The 15,900-nt window shown below is 41.6% G+C and overlaps 1 protein-coding gene across 22 annotated transcripts in view; it reads right to left on the bottom strand.

Moving 5' to 3' along the window:
• Positions 1-7,163: 7,163 nt before the first annotated feature.
• The window catches only part of ptprdb (protein tyrosine phosphatase receptor type Db), a 177,274-nt gene continuing 168,537 nt past the window's right edge, over positions 7,164-15,900 (bottom strand). For all 22 annotated transcript variants that reach the window (XM_072462654.1, XM_072462650.1, XM_072462651.1 and 19 more), the window contains 8 exons: positions 15,132-15,286; positions 13,956-14,241; positions 11,843-12,021; positions 11,648-11,774; positions 10,534-10,659; positions 10,288-10,442; positions 10,069-10,204; positions 7,164-9,995 (listed from right to left, as the gene is read on the bottom strand). In XM_072462654.1, coding sequence (XP_072318755.1) covers positions 9,927-9,995; positions 10,069-10,204; positions 10,288-10,442; positions 10,534-10,659; positions 11,648-11,774; positions 11,843-12,021; positions 13,956-14,241; positions 15,132-15,286 — 1,233 coding nt within the window. In that variant the 3' untranslated portion in view covers positions 7,164-9,926. The remainder of the gene's footprint in view (positions 9,996-10,068; positions 10,205-10,287; positions 10,443-10,533; positions 10,660-11,647; positions 11,775-11,842; positions 12,022-13,955; positions 14,242-15,131; positions 15,287-15,900) is intronic.

Consider the following 15,900-nt stretch of genomic DNA (forward strand, 5'->3'; position numbering starts at 1 on the left):
CATATCTGACCTGTGACTTGGCCTGATGTGTCTCCACTGGCTTGTCCCCATGGCAACCAGAAAGGCTACTATAACACTAGTTAAGTGTTCAGGAAGTGCAAGTATGCTTTAATAACAAAGCAAGCCAGTCAGTGTGGGTCAAACAGCTTTAAGGCAGCTTTTATTTACAACAAAATATTAAAAGGTTTGATTAAGAATTGGTGAGGTTCCACTCTAAGCTGGGTAGGGAGAGGCATACTACAAGTGACAAACAAGATTAAAGCAAACAAATCCATTTCCAAAACACCCAACAACAAGTGCCACCGTCACCAATAACTATAAATCAAATCACCCGCTAAAGTGAGCCCTAATCCTCCCCAGCAACCTCAGGACCGACACCAATGACTATTAAATACAAATTAAAAAGGTTTAAAATAAGCTATATAAAACTGTATAAAACAAACTATATAAAAGCGGCAACCAGCCCTTAGCCTTTAAAAACACTTGGCTGTTGAGACCCAATCACCACCATGTGCTCAGGTCTCCTCAGGAAGAGGTTAAGTGTGTCACTTCCTCTTCCTGAGGAAGACCTTTATAGTCTGTCATGTGATTTGCTCACATGACAGACCTGCCACAATTACCCCTGAGATTTAAATCGACGTCCCGTTGATGGCTCGCTCACAGCCACGGTCTATAGAATGTTACACCTGTATTTTTTTCACATAATTGCTGTTGAACAGACGAGCTCGGCAAGCGGAGGGTTGCGGTGTTGGCCTGCTGTAGTCCGTTGGGTTCGCCTTATTCCAGCAGCTAGAGGGATAGCAGCCCCTGCCACAGGTGCGGGAGACACAGGACAAGGACATCATCCAGTTCAGTTGACATTAATTCCGGCAACCCTAGATCTTGCGTTTATACAGTGTCAGTCTGGTTTTGAACAGGGCGTATTTACGTTCTATGAATTTGTTTAGGTTTTCCTTTTCCGTCAGCTGTAGTCACCGTGTACACAGGTCCACCATCTGGACATTGACGCACTTTGTACAGTACAGGGGACCAATAGTCCTGTATTTTGTGACGGCCTTTATGGCTGTGGTCCCGACAATAGACAAGCTGTCACGGCTGGAGATGGTCCGGTTTTACCTTGGAATCATGATGTTGTGCTCGTCTTGCAGCAGCAAGTTGCAGTTTGTTTCCTGGCAGATGTTATGTATGGCATCCCAATGACTGGAGGTCCACTCCTCTGTGCAATCGTCCATAGTGCCCAGCAAACAGTCGATCGCCTTGGTTCCTGTCCAAACATGAGGAAGTATGGAGAATACCCGGTTGAGTGATGTTTTGTTGTATTATAGGCAAACACTACTTCTGACATGTGTTTAGGCCGTTGTTTTTTAACAGTCTCAGGCAATGTTCAAAGCAAATCATGCAACGTTCTATTAAATCTCTCACACTGGCCATTGCCTTGGGGTCTGTAGGGTGTTGTTCTGGTTTTAGTTATGTTATACATTCTACACAACTGTTGTATCACTTTTGCTTCAAAACAGCAACCCTGATCAGAATGCAACTGGCGTGGAACACCAAAGATATAAAACCAGCAGTCTGGTCTCTCGTTGGGATAGCTTGCGTGTATTTCGAAAATACATCAATCACTAGATGTGCCATTTGATGATACATCTAGGACAGTAAAGTCAATAGCCACGATGTCATTAGGCTTATTAGCCATTAAATGTCCCATAAAACTGCGTGGGAGCGAGTTTCCATGTTTTGACAAGATACAAGGTTCGCAATCTCTGCAATAGTCCTGGACCGTTTGATCCATTCCTGGCCAGTAGCAGCGTTTTCTAAGAAGGTCCAAAGTTCGGTCTATTCCCTGATGGCCATGTGTGTCGTGAGAAGACTGAAGCACCTCCCGCTGCAGGCATTGTGGCAGCAGCAGTTGATATCGCAGAGGTCCTCCTTCCTATACAATTTTGTCCCATTGCCTCACCAGATTTAGAACTTGGGGTAGTGCCCTTCTTTCTTCCAGGTTTGGTCGTTGACCTCTGGTCCAGAAGACACGGAATTCACTCATCACATGATCTTCTGCCTGCAACACAGACACATTGGTATCTGGGGACCAGGGGGTTACCATCACCATTTGAGATTGACCATTATGTATGGGATTTTTAGAATCGTTCTGCAGAGCACATCTGAGGCTTTCAGGAAGAACCGTTGTGGGTGCTACAGCCACTGTTTGTTCTGAAGTCACATTTTGTCTTGACAATCCATCTGCATTCCTATTAGACCAGCCTGGTTTGTATTTAATATACAGGTCAAAGCATGCTAGTTCAGAAGCCCATCTCTGTTCTAATGCTCCTAATTTCGCAGTTTGCAAATGACTGAGAGGGTTGTTGTCTGTGTGAACAGTGCATTTGTGTCCAAAAAGATATTCGCAAAATTGTTTCTTTCAGTTTTCCTCAAGCCTCTGCTTGCAAAAGCAATAGGACGTATTTTGCCTTCACATTCCTGTGACAAGACTGCTCCTAAGCCATGATGGCTGGCATCAACATCCAAAATTTGGCATAAGCTAACACAGGGGCAGTTGTAAGTTTGCTTTTAAGTGTCTGAAATGCTGTGTCGCATACTTCGATCCAAAGATGTTTGACAGTAGTCTTCTTACTGTTCTTGTGCTTTGAAGACAGCTCGGCGGCCAAGTTGTTTAGTGGTGCTGCGATTTATGAGAACCCAGGGACAAAATGCCTGTAATAACTAGAGAAGCCGAGAAACGAGTTCAGTTCTTGGACGTTCTCCGGGCACTTCCATTGAGCCACTGCAGAGATTTTGACGGGGTCTGTTGCTACCCCCTCTGCTGAAACCACATGGCCGAGATACTTGACTTGATGTTGGAAAAAACAGCACTTGCTCAACTTGATCTTGAGATTCTCCTTCTGTAAACGGCTCAGAACCATCTCCAGTCTCTGTAGATGCTGTTCAACAGATGTCGAAAAGATTATTACATCATCCAAGTACAATAAAATAGACTGAAAATTCTGATCACCAAAAATCCTTTCCATAAGCCTTTGAGATGTACTTGGGGCGTTGCATAACCCAAAGGCCATTCGATTAAATTCAAATAGGCCTAAGGGTGTGCAGAAAGCAGTTTTATGTTTGTCAGCTTCTGCAATGAGCACTTGGTTGTATCCACTTGCCAGATTCAATGTGGAGAACCATTTAGCCCCAGAGAGAGCATCTAATGATTCTTCTATCCGAGGCAGAGGATAGGCATCTTTACGTGTCTTTGCATTCAATTGTCTGTAATCGACACTCTGAGTGACCCATCTTTTTTCAGCACCAAAACCAGGGGGGCAGCATATGGGCTACAGCTCTCTCTAATAATCTGTGCATCAAGTAGCAGTCTGATATGAGCCTTTACCATTTCAAACTGAGATGGTGGGATGCGGCGATAATGCTGTTTGGTTGGCACATCATCAATTACAGGAATGTTATGTTGAATGAGTGATGTACAGCCTAAGTCAGCATAATTGGTTGAAAATGCATTTGAATATTTTGCCAGTAGTTGCTTTACAGCAGTTTGGTCTGCAGGCGTCAATTTTGACAGATCTACAGAGTCCAGATCAGGAGAGGGTACAGTAATGTGACACTGATCATCAGTAGTTTCTGTGAATTCTAGAGAGGATTCATCACAGTCAACTAGATCTACTAAATGCAAAAACCCAAGTGTAACTCGTGGCTGAAGATACACAGCCTCTGTTCTCACATTAGACACAGGAACATAGGCCAGTCCCTCATTGCAAGACTCTAATGATGTTGAGACTAGAATGCCCGGGGGAAGATGGTTAGTGCTGTGATCTGGTTCTAACAAACGTGCCTGTGCATGGTGTAAGTTTGGTGTAAGTTACCTTTAGGACCGGTGGTTGGGACCATAATAGTTGTACCAGCAGGTATCAAAAGTGGGCCAGAGGCTTGTACCCGCAATTGACCAACAATGTCCCTTTCATCTCCAGTTTCCATCAGGTGACATTGTTGAAGGGCTTCTCTCCAGCCTGGTGCCGCCCTGGTTACTTCTGGAAGGGAGAACATTGCAGAGCCATATTCTCGGTAGATGTTATGGTAGAGTTGCAGAATAACATTAATTCCCAAGTGTCCTGGGGTGTTCTGCTTTTGTCGCAAAAAGGAAGTGGGCCCTTCAGGGTATTTGACAATTAACACTCCCCATGCTGGCAACGTCCTTCCTAGAATATTGACATCCATCTCTACGTAGCCATGATAAGGAAAAGACAAGCCATTTGCGGCAGTTAGATTCAGCCATTTGCAATTTTTTATATGCTGCTTACTAGGTTCGAAGTGAGCAGAAAATAAACTCTGCGTGATTGTTGTAACATTGGATCCTGGCACCGTCACACCATTCATTGACAAGTTTACAACAGTACATTTGCCAATTAATTGCTGTAGTAGTTCAGGGAGCACTGGAGTGGAGCCCAATTCAGTTCCTTCAGGTCTGGCTCAAAACAGAAGGTGCTAGTCTTTCCATCTGCTCTGCTGGAATCTCTTGCATTATTGCTTGTCGTTCAATATCTCTAGGCAGTGGCTGTCTACAATAACGGGCAATGTGGCCTAATTTGTTACATCGAAGACACTTCTTATCTTTTACCCACGTTGACTGTGTAGGTTTTAAACTGGTTTGTAACAATTTGAGCTGTTCTGTTAGTGGGGTAATTTGAGTCTGTTGCCGTTTTAAAAGTTCTGTGATTGCTTGAAGCTCTGGAGGTGACGAATATTTAAACAAGGGTGGACCTGGTCTACACATCACCTCTGGCCACATTACAGCCAACCTCAGGACTGACACCAATGACTATTAAATACAAATTAAAAGGTTTAAAATAAGCTATATAAAAATGTATAAAACAAACTATATAAAAACGGCAACCAGCCCTTAGCCTTTAAAAACACATGTGCTCAGGCCTGCTCAGGAAGAGGAAGTGACAGTTCGGTACTCGGTCCAATTCTGTTTACTCTTTATATGCTGCCATTAGGCAACATTATCAGAAAGCATGGCATTAACTTCCACTGCTATGCAGATGACACTCAGCTGTATTTATCAATGAAACCTGATCAGAGCGATCAAGTAGACAGACTTAGTACTTGTGTGAAGGAGATAAAAACCTGGATGACACTAAACTACCTGCTTCTTAACCCTGAAAAAACCGAGGTCATTGTGCTTGGCCCTAAGCATCTACGAGACTCTCTATCTGAGCAGATAGTCACACTGGACAATGTCAGTGTAGCCTCCAGTTCTACTGTAAGAAACCTTGGAGTCTTATTTGACCAGGAGCTCTCATTTAAAGCTCATATAAATCAAGCTTGTAAAACAGCCTATTTCCATTTGCGCAACATCGCCAAAATCAGAAGAATCCTGCCTAAAAGTGATGCCGAAAAACTTATCCATGCATTTGTAACGACTAGATTAGACTACTGTAACTCCCTGCTTGCAGCGTGTCCTAAAAGCTCCATAAAAAGCTTTCAACTGGTTCAAAATGCAGCAGCAAGATTACTAACAGGAACAAAAAGAAGAGAGCACATTACGCCAGTGCTGAAGTCTCTTCACTGGCTCCCCATCGAGTCCAGAATCAAATTCAAAATTCTACTCTTGACCTACAAAGCCATAAATGACATGGCCCCATCCTACCTCAAAGATGCTATAGAACCATATCATCCAAACAGAGCTCTTCGCTCTCAGAATGCTGGCCTTCTGGTGGTGCCAAGAGTCTCTAAAAGTACTGTAGGAGGTAGAGCGTTTAGCTACCAAGCTCCTATGTTATGGAATCAGCTCCCGACCCATGTTAAATATGCTGACACAGTCTCTTCATTTAAGTCCAGGCTTAAAACGTTCCTCTTCGAAATCGCTTATGGTCAGAGTAGTTAGGAACAGAAAGATAAACCCACAGCTTTAGCTACGCTGCCCTAGGAGTAACTGTGCTGGGGGAAGTATGACAGCTTGGGCACTATCCTCTTTTTCTTCTGACTACTTATGCTATCAAACAATATTTATTTTTTGATTCCACTTGCAAACTGTTCACCGCCTTCTTTTCTTTCTCTCACTCCTGAGGACCTGTGGACCCAGATGCCCCTCCCCTGGTGAAGTGGTCCCTGCCCTGTGTGGACGGTCCCTCATCTGCCTGAAGAGTGGCTCCAGTTCGCCTCAGTCGGTCCCTCATCTGCCTGAAGAGTGGGTCCAGCTCGCCTCCGACGGTCCCTCATCTGCCTGAAGAGTGGGTCCAGCACGCCTCCGACGGTCCCTCTTCTGCCTGAAGAGTGGGTCCAGCTCGACTCAGACGGTCCCTCTTCTGCCTGAAGAGTGGGTCCAGCTCCAGTCTCCTTGTGTCCGTCTGTCCGTCTGTGAGAGTCGGATCTCTCCTTCACTGGAACTCCTCCAGGTTTCTACGCTTTTTTCCCAAAGAGGTTTTTTTGTAGTTTTTCCTGGCCGAGAAGGAGAGTCTAAGGACAGAGGACCCTGGGACATCGTCCCTCGCCACCACAGACATTGTCTGACTTCATCGCCACCACAGACATTGTCTGACTTCATCGCCACCACAGACATTGTTGATTAATTTCTCCCTGTGGCCCTCAGAGGCAACTGTTGTTGTGATTTTGGGGCTTACAAAAATAAATTGATTTGATTTGATTTGATTTGACACACTTAACCTCTGACCTTTATAGTCTGTAAGTCACATGACAGAGCTAGCTAGCCCTGCCACACTACATAGTGCATCTTTAATACTTGCAGTTGCAGGTAACTTTAGAGCCCTTGGATTTCTCTTGGGCCTTCAGACCTGTACACGCGCTGTTATGGCCTTTGCACGTCATTCTTGGGCTTAGACACATTTCACTGATATATACAAGATAATTCTGCACTGCATAACTGAGTGAGTCAGCAAGTCATTATTTTGGGACATATTATTTAAAATAAGTTGCATTAGTAATCAACACATAAACATGAATAATAATAATACAATAATTACATGAATAAAATAACAGATAACAGACTCTTGTAGCCAGTTTTTTTTATCAAGGATATTCTCAGAAAATCTACATTGCTTGACCTTTATCAGACAATGCTACCCAAAAATGAATGCAACGGTAGTAAATTAGACCTGTCTGAGTATGTTTCAAAACAAAAGATAAAACCAAGATAAGTATTCACTTGAGTTTATTTGTAACAAATGAAACTTGTGTCGACAAGAACAGATGTCCATACAGACCTGTTTGTTTCCCACACGCTCTGAGAACAATATAAGAAAAATAAAAAAGCACTTGTTGACTCAAAGCAAAAAACAAAAAGTTGACAATAACAGACCAATTGGAGGTAACCAATCCAAATAACACAGTATTATTTTTTTTTGTATTTTATACAATTTTTAAAACTCCAGTTTTATCCATCCACATAATACATTGGGGGTAAATAGAACACTTTTGTTGTGAGACGTTTTGTGGTGCGACAAATCCACGCTGTGTGTTGCACTTAACTGTGTCAAACTGTGCATCAGGTGCAATGTTTTTAATAGATCACTCTATTACTTATATATTTTATTTTTTATCATTTAATCATTCATATGTTCAGGTATTTATATTATTTAATTATGTATTTCACTTACTCTCTGTGGTATTTACATATACACAACCTTGAGCTAATCAGGGTCCATCTGTTCTGAGTTCAAGTAAAACTCCTTCAGGGGCAAAATAAGATACTCATATAGTGCATAGTATAAAGAGAGAAAGTGCAAGTCTTCCTGTAACAGGTGCGACCAAATTGGAAATCTCAAAAATGATACCATGCATACAAAAAATGACAAAACAAATAGTCAGTGTTAATGGATATGTTGATGAGGAGACATAGCACCTGAACTTCTCTCAAAAATGAACAGATAATGTACACAAGATTAAATTATATTTTCGTATGATAGACAGATGTATTTCCTTTCCATATTGACGACTACCCACTGTTTTATAGCTCCAAATCTACATAGCTGCTTTAATAAGACTTTTCTGAGCCAGCTCACAGTCAATGCCAAGTGCGGACAACAATTAAGAATAAATACAACAAACATGTGCAGTGTCAAGATATTTCTGAAATGGTAACGACATCCTGTTAATTCATAACAAATAGTAGCTGTTGGCCTTCACGTTATAATGAAATGGTTAGCTATTTAGGCTACAAAGAGCCTTCCATATAAATTCACAGCCCAAAAACAGAACAGACAATGTACTTTCACTTAACATGACACAATAAACCAGACATTCCGTCATAAACACATACACACTTGCATAAACAAGTGGGTATTACATAAAATACACAAGAAACTTTAAAGTAATGTTATCAAAATAGGCGTGTAATATAAGGCACTAGAAATCTAAAATCAAAATAATTATTGGATGCAGCTGAAGAATGATCATTCGTTGGTTGCTGTGACGCATAAAAGGATGACATCATTTCCAATTTCCGAAAAACTTTCCCAAAATGTCGGAGGATGCTCCTCTGTTCTCATTACATTTGAACAGCGACGAAATTAAAACATCATTGTGTCTGGAAAAAAGACACACCATTGTTGACGTCGTACTGATAATGTCATGTAACTGAAGTTAGTGAATTGACACAAAAATATATAATACATCTACTTATTGCACACAAATAAGATAGACTAGTTAAAAGTGAGCATTCCAGTGAGATTTTGTTCAAACCCCTAAACATTTTACATTGTTTCTTGCTTAATAGCTCTTTGTCAATCTTATTTGGACACACATTTGTCTGTATTATCACTATAAGCATTTTGTTCATACTCTGGTCTGTTCCAAACACAGTCACTTGGCGGGACACTATCATAGATCTGGCTCGGACATCACAGGCTCACGTCGTGGCGTGCGTGTCGATGCATTTGTGAGAAGTGGAGGATACAGAGAGTGACACTTACTGTGGTGTTTCCATTGATCTGTGAACACTTTCCACACTTGATTGTACACTTTCAGAACAATAATACCTATTACATGAAAAGTTCGCTACAGCTCATTTGATTACTTCGGAAAAAAACAAAAACATGACCTAGTCTGGTTATAGTCAGTGAGGACAAAGTCTTGTACAAAAGCCCCCAAATAAGCTAAAACGGAGAAACATGCCATGAATAATACCCAGTTAAAAAAACAAGATAATCACATCTCTATATTTTTGTCTAAAAAACTAAATTAATGCTTTACTCTGTGGTATACATTTTAAACCTCTCTCAGATTTTCCCTTATTTAATAGTGAAGCATAAGGTTGAACTGGTGTCTATTATTGTATGGTAGAAATACATATATCTTCTTTTTCATTCACAAGAAACAAACGTCTGTTTCCAGAAACATAGGAAAAAACTATTGGTGTCTTTAATACGATGTGCTCCGTGTTCAGGTTCCAATTGGCAAAACTCTGGTGCTCAAAAGTCCCAGTTCTTTCAGTCCACGAGACCTCCAAAAAGATGGATTCCTCGTCATTCTCGGCCCCCTGTGACAGCCAAACGCACCATTGGCTTCAGTTGTAGGGTAAGTGATGCTACACTGGTGTTGGACAAGGTGAGAGTTCCACTCCCAAATCAAAGTAAAGCAATCTTTGTGCTCACAAAAAAATTAGAGTTGATCTAGCATTTTGATTGTTACAGTGTTTGAAGTTTCTTCTCCACGCTGAAAAATGAGGGGTGTTTTCGGGCAGAGGGTGCGCAGGAATGCACCCTTGTCTTGTAAGTTGCTATGGCTCAGTTAGAAGTGCTGCTTCTGGGTACGAGAGAGGCCGATGGTCCCCTCTTCACTCTGCATGTGGTGGCAATATCTTCAAAGACACATCACGGCCTAGTGCATTTACTTGAAGCGGGTGTGACCTTAGAGAAGTGCACTAGGTGGAGATGTGATAAAAGAGACGGCCACTGGCTTTATGTTGCATAGTGATCAAAGCTTCCCAGATACTCCAGACTGGCCCTGTAGCAGAACTGGTACTGGTCCTGCACAAACCACACGTGTGAATGGGTTAGTTTTGAAATGAATGAAAGAATGACAAGCCATGAGAAGTCTGACCTCTGTCTGGACGGTGGCTGGTCTTTGAGTGCGTAGCATCTTCACTGTCTGAAAGATGTCCACCACTCCCTCGTACCTCATCCTCTCCAGCACGATGCTAAGCGTGATGAAAACACCTGTCCTCCCAACCCCCGCACTACAGGACGAACATTTAGACATTTGTTATCATGAAATGTAACGCTTGCTACATTCAGACTCACTTTGACTTTCAAGCCTTACCTGCAGTGTACCGTTATAGGGCCATCTTGACCAAACTGCTCTTTAGTTTTATGCACCTGTCCAATGAAATCAATAAAACCCTCTCCTGACTTTGGCACTCCTTGCTCTGGCCAATCGGTGAACTGGAACTGACGGACTGTTCGTGATTGGCCGTCCTAAACAAGAAAGACATTTATGCGTTACGTCTTATCACTCTGCGTTACGTTCATGCGTTACGTCTTATCGTCTCTGACAGTGTGGGCTCACCCTGGCGTCCGTGACCTTGAACTCTCTGAGGATGTACTGGGGCATGTTGTACTCCGCCATGGGGTCCACCACAAAGTACTGGTACCGGGCAGAGCGCTCGGCGGGCCAGTACTGATGACACTTCTCCTACACAAGACATTACAGGGAATTTTCAATTTGTATGCAAGGTAATTTATAATTGATAGATAACGCTGCGGCTACTATTTGTATTTCAAAAGGTTTTACTGCTACTACAATTACTACAACTACTGCTGGTACAACTCTCAATGCTACTGCTGATAAGTTAACACACCAATTCACTGTTTATACTTTCTATAACTCTTCAAATAGCGGACGTGACGCATAAAGAGAGAAATAAACAACTGTCAAGAAATAAAAATATAAGAAAAAGATAATTCAAGGAGCACTTATACATTTGAAGTGGCAAAGCACAAGGAAAAGGTTTTGTGTTTCTGTCTGTTAAACTGTGGAATAATATGAAAGAACAAAATATAAATCAGACCAAGTATATATTTAAAAAATGTATGTTTTCATATGACGTCAAGATGAAGAAACATGATGAGATTGACCAGTTTTGCTCATGGAGTGTTTTTAAAACCAGATTAAATAATTTAGAGAAGCTTAGTATTTGTACAGTAGTGGAGATTGTGTCATGTAAGAATCCGGAATTGGGGCATTTTTTTATTTTCTTAAAATTGTATTATAGAAAAGGAGTGGGGCAAAGTTTTCTTTAAACTCACCCCACCCTTTTTGGACTTACAAGGAGAGAGAGAAAATGCTGCTCCACTTAACTGCATGACATGTAGCTTGATGTATATTTAGTTTTAGGTTTTATTTGTTGTCATTATTGTTTTGTATGCTTTTCACTCCCCCATATTGTCAAATAAATAAATACACAAATTCATTCATTCACAATACAATAACTGTTTCATTACATTTTCTAACTCTTTCCATTGAATTAACAATTGTGTGAAGCATTGTGAGGTGATTGCTGTTGTAATTTTTGGCAATATGGGGAAAAAAAAAGAATGAATATAAATAGATTTATTTTTTCATTTTGGTACAGCGCCGCATTTGGCATTCTGGAGATAGGATAAGGGATAAGGGAGCATACCCGTCCCATTTCCCTCAGTTTAGTGAGCATGACGACGATGGTTGAGTTGTGCTCCCATAGCATCCTCCAGTAGTCTTCTGTGGTCTCTGCCAATGGACCTTGAGTTGCTATGTAGGCCTTCTGTTGCCTGTAAACAGAAGCACATGTGTTATTTATCGTACCGCACACTACACAGTAATACACAACAAGTCTTACCTGTATCCATCAATAAAGCTGGCATTTATATAGTCGGACCCTTCGACCCCTCTGATTGGCTGCAGGCAAACACGCGTGGTCTCATAGGGCATGATATTGACCAGGCGGTTCTTAAATTTGTTGCACGGCAAGTTGGCACTCACAAACCGGGAAGTGTGGGCCTTGGCACTGGCTAAACGCTGGAACAGAAACATACATTTGTTGTCATAACCATCACGCAAACCCGGCGGGAAACATTTCGCAGATCACAAACTGACTCAAACACAACCCAGCGTAGGAAGTCGAGGCAAAAAAACATACATCTATAAAAAAGGACTATTTTGCAATGCGTTAAGCACATGGTTTGGTTTTCTTCTGGCGTGGCGGATGATTTACAATCAGAAAATCAGGCTACAGTGACTGACAGGCCTTAGGACATTTAGCCAGACAACTTCAATTGAATAAACAACTGAGGGGCAACAAGGGGGGGCCGAGCCAGTGGTTACGAGTGGGAGGAGGGCATATATTAAGACCAACGAGAGGACGAAGGAGAAAATCAGAAGTTGGGGTACCAGGAAACCACAAGGCCCCACACTGTCTCTGGACTCCGATCTGAACTTCAGATGATCCAAACGAGAAAAACAAAACTTGAACACACACATAAAAAAAAAGAAAGGGGTCTACGTGCACAAAAGCAGACGCGTTTGCTTCTCGGACCAATGGATGACATAACTTAAAAGAGCGAGGGATTGAACGGGGGGAGGGGGAAACCACAGAAAGACGGGGAACAATGCCGTCTCCATACGGGCCCAGCGCAGCTACCGGAGCGCTGTGGGAGAATCAGAACGGCTGTTTTCTTACCGATGGCCCGTGGCTGGAAAATCCCACTGTAACCACCAGTTCACCAGTTCAATCAGACATCTAGGATTAACAATTGTAATTCTTGCTTCCAACACAGTTCAGTTTCCAAACCTATATTAGTCCGCTTCCGTCATGCTTTGAGTGGGACATCAAAATAAGGCAGGGCAAAGGCAAGCTCAGGGTTCATTGTGAGTCTGTGGCGGCATTAGGACCGCAGCGAACAGGATGGGGTGCTGTAGTGTTTACTCTGCCCCCGTTGAGACTGAGCAGACACAAGCCCTGTCAGGGAAATATGTAAGCCACCTGCGTTTGATGTATACCTGCATGCGTGAAGTAATTATTTAAAGTGTGCCCAGGGAAACGTATGCTTTGTGAACTGAACTGGGGGTAAATATCGGGGTTAAGAAACTGAAACATATAGAACTTTTAATAGCTCCTTCTTTTACGGAATTTATACTTTTAAACCAGAAGCACTATGAAGTTATTTGTATCCAAGCACTTTCAATTTAGCATTTAAGCCAAAAAAAAAGTTTACTATTAAAACTACAAACTATTATCATTATATCAAATACTGTGACTGCTCCCTCTCAAATCTGCTATTGTTATTACTAGCCCTACTATTGTTGTTCAGAGATCAAACTTTAAAGCAGCTCTGCTTCTATACAAGTCTCTCCATGGCCTAGCACCAAAGTACATCTAGGATCTGTTAGTGCCATATGAACATCTCGGACTCTGAGGACCTCAGGGACCTGCTGGTGCCAGAGTCAGGACTAAACATGAGAAATCGGTGTTAAAATCTGGAAATGTCTTCCTGAACTTTAAAATGATCAAGCATGTTTTTATCCGTCTGTATTTAGATTTGAATGCATCTGTAAAGCACTTTATATTACTTTCTGTATGAATTGCCTCGCCCTGCTGCTAGTATTAATAAATAGAAGACAGCCGCGTCTAGGGATTTTCTGATATTAAAGTTAGATTAATGCTTAATGCAGATAACAAGTTATGTATGATGGATTGTACAATAACCCACATATAGAGTCATTTTCTTTTTCATGTTTTTTTCTGCCTGAAGGATTTATTTGACAGGACAGTCGTGAGGTGAAAGGGGGAGAGAGGGGGTATAGACAGTCTGCAAATGTCGAGAGCTGGGATCGAACCGGCCACACATGTGCAACTCTCTCATCCACTGCACCACCAGTGAAACTCATAGAGACGTTTTCAATCTTCAATCTTATGTCTTGGAAGGTTTTCTCAAAAGCAGATTCACTCTCACCTTAAACTCGACCTCCATGCCGGTGACGTTCTCCCCAGGCTCGATCTGCGTCAGCCTCTGAATGTAGGAGTAGAGGTTTCGGGCCGGGACCTCGGTGTTGCCACAGGTTACCGCCTCCAGCAGCGCGTCATGGATGAAAATGTACTGGTCCTCTGTCTGCACCATGTAGTTCCTCTGGGATCGCATCAGAGTCACATGACCGTAGATGTCCATGGTCTTCTCGTGCTTGATCCTCTCTGTCATGGCGTCAATGACAATGAAGCAACCGGTGCGGCCCACTCCAGCACTGCCAGGACACAAGACACGTTTTTAATAATCAACTGATAACAATATTGAGTATCTCAGTGTGATTGACAAAAGATAGTCTTGATAAGGTCAAGAAAAAACATAATTTCACAATGTAGCTGCAAAATGTGCTAAAAATGTGCCAGTGAATGTCTTGGTTGAGATTCAATGGATTGAACCACAAAAGAGCAGAAATATTCCTTTATAACCTTTTTTGGGAGATTATACTTGACGCTCCTTCAGTCTCTTTTGTGGCCATTTAAAACAAATGCTTTTCTTAGTAGTAGGACAAATGGTAATGTGGCCGCTACTCTAAATCTCTACTTTAATTTGAGTGCACATTTTCAAACTTCTTCCACCTCTGACTGGACCCATCCACGAAGGTCATGAATGCAGTAATCGCCCGTCTTTTATGGCCTCTCTCCTGTCTAATGTTAAGTGCAATAAGCACATTCATTGCAACACTGAAACTAAGTCCAGAATATGCCAAGTCCATAATGATACGTTCCCAGAAGCCTCCCGCTGCTCAGACACAGAGCTTATTTGAATATCAACTTGTGAACTCCGATCCAGCAGTAGCTCAAATGGTAAATAGTCAACATTAAAAGCTACTTATGGAAAAAGGGCCAGTTTTGTTGCTGGTGTTGTTAGAAAGAAGTAATATGTGTTTTGGCCAGAGAGAGACTTGTGGTTTGCAAAATCACACCTCAATCTCATTTCAGTTCAAGCTTGTATGTATGATTTAAAATAAAAGATAATTTCACGCTGCCAAGTAAAACCCATAATTGAACATAAGTGGAGTCTTCGTGAAGTCAACATTTTAGAATTTTTGTTAGGAACAACATTTTCTCACTTGGTGATCATACATTTGTCATGCAAATACACGCATACCTGCAATGAACAACCATAGGCCCAGCATCCGGAGGATTGCAGGCTTTGATCCGGCGCAGAAAGGCCAAAAAGGGCGTTGGGTGTTCGGGCACCCCATGGTCAGGCCAAGCTGTAAACTGGAAATGACGCACCTCGCGTTTCTCGTTGGAGCCACTCTGAAGGAGACAGGAGTAACTTTTTAGAGAAAAGCTACTTTTCAAAGTAGTTTACAGGCTCCAAACTTTTACTCATACTTGAATATTTGACAACAATATTTGATATAATAATATTTGACAGTGTAACAGTACTTTTACTTGTTTTGGTTCCTCTGCCCACTATCAGTATATACAGTATGTACAGTATTTAAGCTTTATGTTGTTAGTATTTAACAATTTGAACCTTTGTGTTTTTTCCTTTATTTAGGTATGATTTCATTTTTATAATTTGTATTTCAGTCCTTTTAAAATACCAGAACTAACTGGATGTACCACAAAATGTACATCCACTTAGTTAGCTTGCCAAAGAAAAGTTGCTAAATGCTTATTATATGCATATTTGCCTCTCAGGGATCATTCAGAATTCACAGTTTCTCAAATACAGAAATATCAACAGTCATGTTATCAATTTCTGACGTTTGGCTTGACCATCAACTTATCATTTTTATTATTATACGTCTATACCTACTCTGTGTTGCAACATTAAAATTTCCCCATTGTGGGACAAATAAAGGCTTATCTTATCAGTCTGCACAAAGCAGATGTATTTTGATAACTGCATTTGTAACAGATGT

The sequence above is a fragment of the Eucyclogobius newberryi genome, unplaced genomic scaffold, assembly GCF_026437365.1.
Source record: "Eucyclogobius newberryi isolate DKJ021-1_F unplaced genomic scaffold, fEucNew1.0.hap1 SCAF_4, whole genome shotgun sequence".
Taxonomy (NCBI): domain Eukaryota; kingdom Metazoa; phylum Chordata; class Actinopteri; order Gobiiformes; family Gobiidae; genus Eucyclogobius; species Eucyclogobius newberryi.